General features: G+C 34.3%; 1 protein-coding gene across 2 annotated transcripts in view; it reads left to right on the top strand.

The window, feature by feature from the left end:
- LOC106714286 overlaps positions 1–14,245 on the top strand; it is a 53,927-nt gene that overhangs the window by 20,800 nt on the left and 18,882 nt on the right. For both annotated transcript variants that reach the window (XM_045677832.1, XM_014507289.2), the window contains exon 4: positions 9,894–10,338. In XM_045677832.1, coding sequence (XP_045533788.1) covers positions 9,894–10,338 — 445 coding nt within the window. The remainder of the gene's footprint in view (positions 1–9,893; positions 10,339–14,245) is intronic.

Genomic DNA, 14,245 nt, shown 5'->3' with positions numbered 1-14,245 from the left:
AAATCCGAATTTCTTGCCTAATTTCTGTCGAATCCAGAAAATGGCTCTCTTTTACAGAGACTTTTCGCTTATCAAGAGTCGGCTGTATAAATCATTTTTTAAGTTTGAAGTTATATAATCATTTGATCGTTGATTTTTTTTTATATTATAAGGTGGCAAACGAGCAAACGGCCACCTGGATTCGCCGCATTAGCGAGGCGACCGTCGCCCATAGACATCCGCAAATGCAGATGCGTTGCCTACCTTTAATCAACGGAGAAGGGGACGAACAAAAAGACGATATTTCTCCTTCCTATGCGTCCCCTCTTCCGCCAAATCCACTTCCAAGAATTAGGCCTCCGGTACCACACTCATCAGACGAAACGAGGAATAGCTTCTACTTCACGCCTGTCTTCTGTGTGCTCGTGGTATTGCACCGGTCGACCCGGCCAATTCGTGCACCCAACAAATATTGTTGTTGCGGGATCTACCACTGTTGATGTTGACAGAATGTATCACGCATAAAATAAAATACAAATCGTAAGAATATTCTGTTCTAAAAACAAAAGCATAGTGTTGCTAGCAATTATAAAGTAAGATCTCACACCCAGCGATCTTCGGTTAGTATTGGTCTCACTTGAGCGCGTTCCGACTCTCGACGACGACACGATGTCTACTGCGTCATTTGTGACTTGCCCTTGTCTGCACTTTACAAAAAAGGTAACAGTAAATATATATCTTTGAAATCACATATAGAAGAAACCCTTAACACGTTCAACGCCAATGGTATGTAATGTGTTAAAAATTGACGATTAAGAATCTTATGTACATATAGTAGAGCTTTTTGGTGATTTTTTTAAACGGTTTGTAAGTTTTTAAATTCGTTTATTTTATTTTTTTATTTTATACGGAAGGAAATCTATACTTCCCTATGTAACATTTTGTTTGTTTTCATGCCGTGAAATCGTTTTATTTATTGAAATGTTAAAAAAGTGGGTCGTATTTAGATAGACGTTTCCATTCACATGAGCACACGACACGAGAACTTTAGCTTTTAAGAAAAAAACAGAGAGTATTATTTTTCGTAATATAAAATGTTATAAAACATTAAAACTAACTGTAAATAAAAAAAATACATTTAAGTAAATATTTCAGAAAAGAAAAATTATAAAAGAATTGATTTTATTAAAAAAATTAAGACTAACAGCTGCACTCAGCGTAGCGTAGATAAGTATGAATTTTTTTCCCATTGAGCTGATCGCATCCATAGACTCAATGCGGAACAGAAAACAGCAGTTAAGTAGTAAAAATCTATATCTACTAAATAACTCTAAGTTTTGTAGTAAGACAATGGATACGTGCTATCTAACACGACTCGAGTACACCCTTGATTTAGGTAGGGCTGGACCCCTCTAAGAACACTTATGTATTTGTAAGGCGAATTGATTTTCTCGTATTCCCGCTCATAAAGGGAAGCTGAAGCTATCTTCTGATGACAATATTGTTTCACGATTGCATAGTTTAAAAAGTACATTTGCAAAATTTCATGAAAGGTAGAGTAAGTCTATAGGTAGAAATTACGCTGTCTTTAGTTCGCGGTTACATCTAAATGTTGATTTTTGAAATTGAAATTACTGCGAGTACTTTTTATTTAATTAAACTTATAGCTATAAATATAGTCATATATTAGGTCCTTACATATGAAATTGGCGTTTTTCGTACTGGCCACTTTAATCACGAATTTCTCCTCTTTGGTAAGGAATTCCAAATTCAAATTTGTACAGCTATAGACTCATGTATTTGTGGTTCGATGACCGTCATTCATTTGTTTTTTTTCTTCTGTTTTTTTCTGTTTGCGTCACTCATTTTACAAAATGGAAAACTTAAAATATCGCATTATTTACGAGTACGAGTTCCGCCGTGGCACTAGTGCTGCGGAAACGACTCGAAGGGTGAATGATGTGTATGGCGGTCGTGTTGCAAAAGAAAACACAGTTCGTTTTTGGTTCAAACGTTTTCGTTCTGGAAATTTCGATCTGCAGAACAAGCCCCGTGGACGGCCTGAGACTCAAGTTGATAATGAAGAGTTGAAGGCTATTGTGGAAGCGGATCCATCGCAAACCACGTCCGAGCTAGCTGCAGGCTGCGATGTTAGTGATAAAACTGTTTTAATTCACTTGAAGCAAATTGGGAAGATTAAAAAGCTTGAAAGGTGGGTACCTCACGAATTGACTGAAGCAAACCGGCAAACGCGCGTCGACTGTTGCGTTACATTACTAAACCGGCACAATAATGAAGGTATTTTAAACCGAATCATTACCTGTGATGAAAAATGGGTTCTTTACGATAATCGGAAGCGCTCAGCGCAATGGTTGGATCCTGGCCAGCCAGCCAAATCCTGCCCCAAGCGAAAATTAACCCCAAAAAAGTTACTTGTAAGCGTTTGGTGGACTAGTGCCGGTATTGTTCATTACAGTTTTCTCAAATCTGGCCAGACTATTACGGCTGATGTCTATTGTCAGCAATTGCAAACCATGATGGAAAAGCTAGCGGCTAAACAACCTAGGCTGGTCAATCGCTCCACGCCACTGCTGCTTCACGACAACGCTAGACCACACACTGCGCAACAGACGGCTACTAAATTAGAAGAGCTTCAATTGGAAAGTCTAAGACATCCTCCGTACTCCCCGGACCTTGCTCCAACAGATTACCATTTTTTTTCGAAATTTGGATAACTTCTTGCAAGGGAAAAAATTCAACTCCGATGGGGCAGTCCAAATCGCCTTCAAAGATTTTATTGATTCCCGTCCGACTGGTTTTTTTAGTAAAGGAATCAATGAACTACCTATGACATGGCAAAAGTGCATAGAAAATAATGGTTCATACTTTGATTAATTAAATATATTATATTAAAAAATATTCGACTTTTTGTTCCTCCCATACAAAACGCCAATTTCATATGTAAGGACCTAATATATTAACATTAAATTAAAAATATACCTACATAAAATTTTAAACGAGATTGTCTTTGAAAAATTATGCTTAAAATTTTTTTGGATAAAAAGAAAAGTATGGCCCGTGCCTCCGCGTGATATCTGACGTTGACACACGTCAAAACTTGTGCAACTATTTGTCCCTGTTTTATTTGCATTGCTGTCAATAAACGCTGGCTCCTAGGCTGCTTTAAAAGCTCTCTTCCATCACCATATAAACAGTCCCAGAGGCCACACATGATTTATGCAAAACGCACACTATTCCATTACGTTAGGGCTTAAAATTGTTTATTCTCGAAGTTTTGCTAATACCAAGGATTAGCCGAGGAAGACCAATTTAATCGGAACTATGATTTTCCCAATGTTCTGAATGTAGAACTTTGACAGGGTAGGTCAGTTTCGGCTGGTGATTGTTGACAAAAGGAATTTTGTTTTGTCCGGTTGCCATGGTAATATTTGGGATAGATTGCAAATACAACGGGTCTGGATACAGACGGAAGGTATTTGAAGGCATACCGTGCGAGAAAAGGATAGAGATATTTGCGAGTGAACGATGCATTACGTAGTTCTCGTAAAAGAACGATTACTTTTTTTTTAAAACTCTCAACAAGTTTGAAGTATCAATGTTGTACTATAGTCTAGTAGAAAAAACCACAAACAAGGTATATCCTTTTTCATTTTAGTGAAACTTATTTTTGAACTGATGATTGTAATTCTTTTTATTACATTACATTTAAAAATGTATGTTTATTTATTAAACATCTTGGTTAATATCCACTCTTACGAGCTAAATGTAACACAAAACATGCGACAAAATTCCATGCATGAACAATAGAGTCCGTGCGGGCATGTGAGTGTGAGCATCTTGAATTAAATACGTGTCGGTAAAGTTGCTTTCTTTTGTTGTCACAAAATATTTACGAGCTTAATCCCAACAATAAAAGTACATTGTTGCACATGGTTCGTAGTATTTTCATTAATATTCTTTAAGTTTATGTTAATTTGCATTTAAATATTTAATGTTGCCATAAACTTTAAATCTTACAATACGATAAAATCAATAGCTTATTATTTGTAAATACACTTGCACTACAAAGTTCTAGGAAAGTACAATCAAAAAGTAATTTCAATAAAAGAAAAGAAATTACCCAAACGGACATAACAAATATAGCTAGCTATTTTTTGTTTGCTCTCAACTAAATTAAGTGGGGCGCACCTAAACGATTTATGTTCTAGCCCTAAGATATCGTAATTTATCGATCCCCATTGGGATTAACTCATTGCTTTCTGTTCGCATGTAAATCTAAATGCAACACGTTGTAAATTCTAAGTTACAATTAGATTAATGTTAATGGTTCAAACATAATTAGTTTCACTTTAGAGATTTACTCTAATAATACTCGTATGTCTTCGGATAAAGATGAATAGTAAGATTAGTGTATTTGGTTAATTTAGTTGTTGTGAGGTTGGTTTGAATTAGAATTAGGTGTTTATTGAATTTTAATTTAAATCATGTTATTTATTCCTACATAAATTAGATTTTTATATTATTAATGTGTAATAAAAAAAAATAAAAACATTTAATAAGTTTGATTGAACAGGTTATGCATATTGTTTTAGTAAATCCAATAAAATTTTTGAATATTGGTATGCAATTTAACCTCTCCTCTTCCCCTCGGATCGCCGTCAGGTGTTAACGTCTCGTTAGTGTGTGTCGCTTTTTATCGAAAATTATATTAAATACAAATCAGTAAATTTGCTGTTTAAATAATAGGAGTGCATAAAAGTGCGGAGCTTACCCTATACAGAGACACAACCAGCTATGTACTCGGACTTCTGCGACCCTGGTACTGTGAGTCAAACAATTTGTTTTTGCATTCAAATTGCATTTTAAACTGGACCTATTCATTAAGAAGACCCGCCCACATCGCTGTTATTGGTCGATCCTATTAGGTGTCAACTACGGCGCTTTTGTTCACGAAATACGAGTAGTTAGCGCATACGCATATGCCCTTGAATTTAAGACCCTTTCACACGATCGAGAAAATATAACAATTCTTTGATAATAAAAAAAAAAATAAAAAAAATAAAAAAATATGGACGTAAACACTATCAATAAATCGCAATCAGAGTCAGATATAAACACAATTAATATGATAGAATCCGTTCCGCAGACGTCATTAGTCACAGCGCGTGGTAAACGCAAAAGAGCTAATGAAGACTTCAGTGTCGAATTAAACTGTTTTAAAGAGGAGATGAGGGAACTTATTATCTCAAGAACGTCATTTCATGAAGAAGAACTCAAAAAGATTACTCCAACCTTACTAGAAATAAAACAGTCTAATCGCAATATCGACAACTCTATAGCTTTTCTCACTGCTCAAAATGAAGAATATAGGAAAAAAATTGAGAAGTTGGAACGTCAAGCACAAGAAGATAAAAAATATATCACACTTTTAGAAGATAAGATCGAGGACATCCAAAAGGGCATGAGGAAATCTTGTTTCGAAATAAAGAATGTGCCAAAGAAAGACACAGAATCGAAAGAGGATCTGATTGAAATGGTAACTAATCTTACAAAAACCATTGGATGCGACGTAAATAAAAACCATATTAAAGACATTTACAGAGTGCGAGGTAAAAAGGATGGAGTTCGAAATACACCAATTGTAGTTGAAACTACCTCAACAATACTAAAGAATGAAATACTCAAAATGTCTAAAAGCTTTAACATAAGACACAAGACTAAGATCTGCGCTCGGCATTTGGGTCTACGTAATGGAGAAGATGTGCCTGTATACATAACAGAAAATTTAACACCTAAATCAGCCAGATTATACTTTCTAGGAAGAGACTTAGTGAAGTCCAAGTCCTACAAATTTTGCTGGACGGCGTACGGCAAAGTTTACGTTAGAAAGGACGAAAACTCCCCAATTTTCCTAATTACAAGTGAATCGCAAATTCAACATTTAATTAACAAAGACTGACTGTGCCGTATTCGGGTTCTGTTTAGTGCTTTTAGTATATCTATCTGCAATTTGTTTATCATATTAAATAATAAGGAGTATTTATTAGTGATATGTTCAGAAACATCATTCACTCATAACAGACTTACCACACATATCTTAAATTGTTTTTTGCCTGAAAATATCTGTCTATACACAATAAACCTAAAAATAAATTACAAAATAATAGCTAAATGGATATATAACACGCATTCAAATAGACAACTCAATATAAATCCAAAGTATTGTTCACGCACAGTTAAGACCGAAGCTATGATCTTTACTTCTGAGCATGAATAATTCACTAACTACTATACAAGAAATAGACGAATCTAATCATACAACAACAATACACTGCGATGTAGAAGACTTAAGTAAAATGATAAACATCCGCGAAGGTGATCTTACGGTTATTACTCAAAATATAAGGAGCATTTATAAAAATTTTGATGATCTTCAAATTACACTGAAGACTATAGAAAGGGATGTAGATGTATTAATTTTGACAGAATGTCAATTAGGCAATAATAGAAATATTCCACTCTTGGAGAATTACATTTCGTTTACTACGTCACAACATTTAAATAAAAATGACGGGGTTACTGTGTATGTTAGAACTAATCTAAGACCTAAAATAAAAGAAATTAAATTGACTCATGCGTCCTGTTTACAAGTAGATATACATAATTTTAGCATATTAGGTATTTATAGATCACCTTCTACATCAAATGCTGACAGGTTCATTGAATCGCTTCACTTGCACCTCAATACAATAAATAAACATCATAACATTATTATAACGGGTGACATAAATATAAATCTTATTAGCAAAATTAATGAATCCTATTCAGAATACAACAATAGACAAATTTATCTTAACATGCTATCCGAACTCGGAATATTACCGGGACATACTACCGCAACTAGAGAAAACAGCTGTTTAGACCACTTTATGCTAAAACTAAATAAAAAGATGATTTCAGCTACAATAGCTATATTAAATACCACTATAACCGATCATCGAATGATTTTATTATGTATATCTAAATTTAAAAACACAAGGTCTTGTTCTTCGACAAAAACTTTAACTGATATAGATGAAGCTGTAATCTCTCTTGCGAAGAAAAAATTGTCAGAATTGATGTTTTACAACGACCCAAATAAATTAACAGAAATCCTTTTGAAAAAAATGACGGAAGCATTACAGGAAAACACTAAGACAATACGAAAACCTAAAAGCATACGAAATATTCAGCCCTGGATAACGCCTGGCATATTACGATGTATCAGAAATAGGAACAAAATGCAAAAGAAATTAAAGTCAAATCCTTACGATGAAATTTTAAAAATAACGTATAAAAGATACCGTAACTATTGCAATAATTTAATTAAAAAGCTAAAACGAGAATACCAAAGAAAACTTTTGTTGGTTAAAGATCCCAAAAAGTTGTGGACTAATATAAAAAACATTGCCAACATAAAATCCGAAAGGACTTCAAATACTGACTTACTTCAACCGAACCAAAACCCTATTGTTTCTGTCAATCGTTTCAATAATTACTATGCTAGCATCGGTCAGGAGTTAGCCAATAATATTCTAAACAGTAATCGAGCATCATCTATTGACATTAATGCGCCCAACGCGGTCTCGAGACATCCTACTTCTTTAGTAATGACGGATACCGATCCTGAAGAAGTCAGCAGTATATTGATGTCCTTAAAATCGGACAGTGCCCCGGGATGGGATAGTATACCAACAAAATTCTTAAAGATGGCAAAAGAAGTAGTTTCCCCTATTATCTCCCATTTGGCGAATCTTTGCTTCGCTAAAGGAATTTTTCCCAAATTACTTAAAATATCTATCATAACACCAGTATACAAGGGTGGAAATAGAGACGAAATAAGTAACTATAGACCAATCTCTGTCCTGCCTGCAGTTTCCAAAATTTTAGAAAAATTAATAAATATACGGCTTATAAACTATCTTAACAAATATAAAATTTTATCCAATTCCCAGTATGGATTTCAGCGAGGAAAATGTACGCAGGATGCAATTTTAGAACTAACAAAAAGGATAACTCATCTACTGGATTGTAAGAAAAAATGTATAACTGTTTTTCTAGATTTAAAAAAAGGCTTTTGATACCGTCTCTGTTTCCACTCTAGTACGAAAGCTAGAAATAATTGGAGTTAGGGGCAATCAATTAAAACTTTTAGAAGATTACCTAACTGCCCGCACGCAAAGGGTAAAAGTAGATAAATATACCAGCGATGACCATAAAATTAGCTTTGGTGTCCCACAAGGAAGTATCTTGGGTCCGACGTTATTTTTAATTTACATTAACGACTTATGCAATCTAAAATTAGAAAATGGACATGTAATTTCGTATGCCGATGACACTGCTGTAGTATTTGAGGGAAAAACTTGGGAGGAGACACACAAAACTGCAGAAGCTGGTATGAGGGATGTCTCAGCGTGGCTAAAAACAAATCTATTAACACTAAATACGTTAAAAACAAATTACATGTGCTTCTCTATTAACAATCGTACACAACCTTCAAACTCAAATATAAAAATCCATAATTGTAATAACCAACAAGATGATTGTTGTTGCCCGGTTATAGAAAAAGTTTGTTGCACCAAATATCTTGGGGTTATGATAGATCAAAAATTATCTTGGCATAGTCATATTGAAGTGGCTACTAGCAGAGTGCGTAAACTTATTTGGATTTTTAAAACTCTGAGAAATGTAGCTCCATATAAACTATTAAATCAGATATACTTTGCTCTAGCTCAATCGGTTTTGATATATTGCATCCCTATCTGGGGGGGCAGTAATAAAGCTAAATTTCTAGAACTTGAACGTAGTCAACGGTCCCTACTTAAAGTTATGTACAATAAGCCGTATAGATATCCCACAAAAATGCTTTATTCAGAGAGTATGTTACTGAGTGTACGGAAATTGTACATTCTTTATTTGTTAACCGAACGGCATAAAACAGTTACTAATGATTCTATTATAACAAGTAAACGAAGGCAAAAAGCAATATGTGAAATTGCAGTAAAAACTTATTTTGCTTCTCGCCAATATAATAGGCAATCAGAACGTATATATAATAAAATTAATAAAATATTAAATATCGTTAAATTAAATACATATGAATTAAGAAACAAAGTTACAAATTGGCTTAACAATCTTGAATATGAAGAAGTAGAAGAGTTACTAACCGAACTTCAATACTAAATAAATAAAAATAAAGATAAACATATTTCGTACCTTCGCATACATATACACAGACATACATCTACAGAAATACACTACACAACCACACACACTGACATACACACGCAATCACATCACATAAAAAAATATACGATAATTTAAAATTATTTTTATTAACACATATTGAACCCAGTGTGAACGGGTCCCTATACTCGAACATTTATAATAATCACCCGCAATGCTCCATTGAATGTATACACTCTTTTTAACTACCCAAATTGTTTTTAACTTTTTTGTTGATTTGTAAGGTATATCGAATGTAAAAAAAAAAAAAATGATTGTTACGGAAGAACGGAGCATCCTGCTACAAGTATTCTATACTTAAAAGGATGCTCCAACAACTGATGTAATATGTATAAGTGTTTTTTTTGTTTAAATAAAGTATTATTATTATTATTATTATTATTAACCTGGATAAGTGAGAAACCTCTTTAAACGAGAGTCATTGTCCGATCCCGACGAACGAACTTCATAAGCTAGAACCCCGGGTTAGAGAGAAACCTAAAGCGAGAAAAATATTACGGTCCCTTGGAGTCTCGCTTTATCTTTATCTCGTTGTTTTCAATTTTGACACACGTCTTTCCCTTAATTTTTTTTTTAACGTACCTTAATTGTCTGTTTTTTTTTTTCAGAAATCGTTGAAGAACAACGTTGCTATGACAGCGAGATCCGACTGACTTGCCGCGAACTTGACAGCCATATAGCGATCTTGGAAGCTTGGTACACATCCTTAGAAGACTATAAACTAGATCTGAATGCTTCAGATAATTATACTATAAAGACAGAGAACGATTTAGAGTTAGATCGAGTGTATGTGTACTCTAGTCCTAAACACAACGGTGTGTATGAACTCACTAATCATTCAATCGATGTGAGTGAAGTGAACGATACGAGAGTGACGGAGGTGAACGATACAATGGATACAGTGGATATGAGGGTTGAGTTTGTGAACGGTAGTGATGTGTGCAACTTGCTGTCGTATACGAGGAGCTACGCAAGCTGGCACGACGGTGGCAGACGACGGCGGCCCCTAGCGAGGCCCACGTCAATCAACCTGCGTCCACCGCTCAGTTATCGGTGAGTTAACTTCGATCTTAGATAACGTTAAGTACAATCGCTTGTATTAGTAAGGTTTGTAACTGTTCTGGTCTATCGAAATATTTTCCCGGGTTCTAATCTATATTAAGTACTCAATTAATGTTTCATAACATACTTTGAATGTGAGAAAAATGCTTGCAAGACTATTGCTATCGGTACATTTGCTGTTAATTAGGCTACGAGAAAATTACTGAGTATTCAAAGTAATTTATGAACACCCAGTTACTTATGAGACATTTTTAAAATTTTTTACATTGACAAAATATCGAACTATCTATCTATTCAGCCTTGTAACGCCCACTGCTGGGCATTGCAGTGATCATTAAATATTTAAATGAAGAAAGTGTTCTAGCATTTTACAAATGCACAATCATTACCCAATTATTTAATTGTAAAGGGTCAGCTTAATTTACATACGATGTGCGTACAAAGTTCGTCATAAAATTATCCAATTATGGCCTATAGGGCCGGTCTTGTAACGGTTCATTCGACCTCTTTGTAGCCAACGGCGCCAATCTTGTTTGTAGATGTAATTCGCTTCGATAAGCGTATAGGATGCTGTATCCAACGCTTCATAAGTATCCAAACAATCATCACTATCTCGTTGATGTGTTTCACTATCCAAACGAATTTCTATTCCAAATTAATAGTTAGGTCTATATTCCATACCGTAATTAATAAATGATCATCACGTAAACTTTGTTTACATTTTTTATTATTATAACATTGATATGTCGACTCACTAAAGTAAACAAATAACCACAATCGATGCATTTCACACGTTACACTTTCATTTCTCGCTAACCGGTAGTTTATTAGTTCATTAAAAAGGGAAATCTCATCAATGTATCATTAACAAGTTGACTAGATCGCTTTCATTCAGGGTTGTGTATCGAAGCTTTCTAGAGATAACATAGCATTGTAGGGTTGTCAATCTCCAATTCACGTAGACTAGAATGACGATGGAAAAAAAGCCATGGGCATGGACATGTCAACTCTACGCTACATGGTAGATTTCAAAAAAGTATCATACAGTGGTTTGTTTCACATTACCCACTCTGAAGTAAGACATCGTTGTTAAAGTCAAATATGCTCCAAGAATTCGAGTCCCGTGGAGGTGACAACCCTAAAATCTTATTAATAAACACATGCATTGACTTGTACGTCATGTTTAGGGTTATCGCATATTTGGGACGCTAAGATTAGAGATGCAATTGTTTTTGTGCCATTGTCTACAAACATTGTTGACTTGCGGTACATTGTGATACATTATTTATTGTTAATTGATATTATTTTTTACTTCCTATCATCGAGATAGACTACGTCTCAATTATTATTAATATCACAAATGGCTCACAATATCAGGAACGGCTCAACGGGTCTTGATGAAATTTTTCACAGATGTAGAACATTGTCTGAAAGAACACATAGGCTACTTATTACGTTTTTTTTTAATCCCGCGCAGATGGAGTCGCGGGCGAAAACTAGTATGTAATATTAAATGTACCTGACGGTAAATTTGTGGTTGCAAAATTTCAAATCTTGAATTTACACAACTTTCTTAATTCGGAAGCTTGGAATTATAAAATACAATCTTACTTGGTTTACGTACTATGTTTGTATAATCTATCCATTTATTCATTTGTATTACATTGATTTTAAATAATTTACGTATACATATTTTATGTTTACGTGATCAGAATGTAAACAAACTCTCAATTCATGCATTTTTTATTGATGTTGTATTTTATGTTAATATACTTATATTACAGTCATTTAAAATCACTGGGATTTCACCAAACATCAACATTTTGAGAAAGCAATTTTAAAAGTAGGAAAAATTTAATTTTGAATCAAAAAATTTAAAAGTTATTACTTTATATGTCGTAAAAAACAATAAAGTCTTCAGCATTGCTACTCTTGCGCACTGTTGTAGAGTATTGTAAATCATAATCCTTACTTTTTTTTACGTCCGAAGTGTAAGTTTCCTAGTCATAAAAATATATTGCCGAAAATTCGTCCTGGCTGAATTAAAAAAAATCTAGTAACGAATATAGTGATATAGCTTAAGTCATTCAGGGACAGTGGAGCTTCCCAATATTGATGGAATTTTGCAAATTGGTTCTATAGTTTTGGAGCTTATTTAATGTGAACAAACAATCATATCTTTTCTCTTTTTAATATTAGTATAGATGAATCTAATATTTGGTCTGATAGACCTCATTTCTTTGTCCGCGTCCCGCGTCTACTATGATCGTTCTCATCAATTCCACTTCGTATTGACTTGTGTATTTTTGGCGCCAACAATGACGTAACTTTCTGTCTGAAAGTTCCAATGTCGAATGGTAGATTGACTTTGAAATGTTGTCACTATTTCGGTATTTTTAAACTGTTGATTATAGTTGAGTGTTACTTTTATAATTTTGAATGTTGGCTAATACTTTTTGAAAGAAATTATTACATTGAAACAGCGTCCTGAAGTGGGCCTTGGCCTCTGTCTACCTGAACACAACTTTATATTTTCATTCTGTGATAAACAAGTAATGTAAATGTTATATATTTCTGAATATAAAGTAAACAATTTCCACTTCAATACAATTGACAGGCTGACAATCTTATCCATTACGTGGTTATTCAAGGAACATTTGAAGCATTCAATATAAAGGAGTCATTGAATATCAAACAAGATAGCAAGTGGCGGTTGACCTATAATGGTCTGTAAGTAGACGTCGGCTAATGAAGTATTTGTTGAAGATTTATAGCGATCGTGGTTAGTGAGCGAGTTGAGATGAAAGACGGATTCATTCAATCTTATCCTATTTTCACACGAGTACAGTGAAGCGGTGCAGTAAGAAAGTAAGTTTTGGTATTGTTTGAAAACACTCCTACTGTCAAAACAGTACTAATTTATTCCGATCATTTGATTGATCTGCCCTTTGTGTTAAGAAGGTAGCAACACATTTTTAAAGAACGAACTTGAAGGTCACAATGTTATGCAATAGAGATTCGGAAGTTCTAAAAATCTTAAGACTGTGGTAAGTCAGGAAACCCATCTTGGGCATTTGGTACTTCGAATCTCTATAAAGCAAAGCATTTTTATCATCATCATCTCACTTAACGTCCCCACTGAGGGGCTCGGAGCCTCCCCAAGTTAGGGGTGACTAGGCCACAGTCAACAACGCTGGCCAAGTGCGGGTTGGTTGACTTCAAACATATCTTTGAATTTCGTCTTAGATATATGCAGGTTGCATGACGATGTTTTCCTTCAACGTAAGAACGTCGGATAAATTTATATATGTAAATCGAAAAACACATTGGTACATGGCGGGATTCAAACCCAGGACCTGCAGATTGCAAGTCAAGTGCTTAACCCCTGAGCCACGACGCTTCATTTCAAAGCATTTTCGAATAATTTTAATTATCTGGGATACCGTTATTTTTCGCTTCATTGCGTAAAAATATCTCCCACGGTCGATCGATAATAGAACGTGAAGTAAATCGATTCTTTAAGCTCCTCTAAGATTATTCAAAGCTACAATGAATTGACTACAATGGTTCGTTAACTGTTATGGTATGACACGCAGTGCTGACTGAATTAGGAAGTGGTTAACGAATGATCATTTCTGTAGAACCTCATTGAAATCTTTTCCTAAAGAAAACATCAAGCCATAACTTTCTATAAATATATTATTATACAGTTTAAATTAGAAGTATTAGCTTACTTTTTTTTCATGTTATTATTTTAGTCAAAAATTTTTCTCATAAACTGGCGAGCTATAGGCTTGCATATAAGTCAAACGTCTAAAGCAATTTTACTAGTACTTGCATTAGAAGATGTTCAAGTTTATATATAAATAGAATATCGTATAAAAGTTACACATATATT

Source organism: Papilio machaon, chromosome 1 (assembly GCF_912999745.1).
Source record: "Papilio machaon chromosome 1, ilPapMach1.1, whole genome shotgun sequence".
Taxonomy (NCBI): Eukaryota; Metazoa; Arthropoda; class Insecta; order Lepidoptera; family Papilionidae; genus Papilio; species Papilio machaon.
The sequence above is the reverse complement of the archived record's forward strand: the minus strand, read 5'-3'. Positions and strand labels throughout refer to the sequence as shown.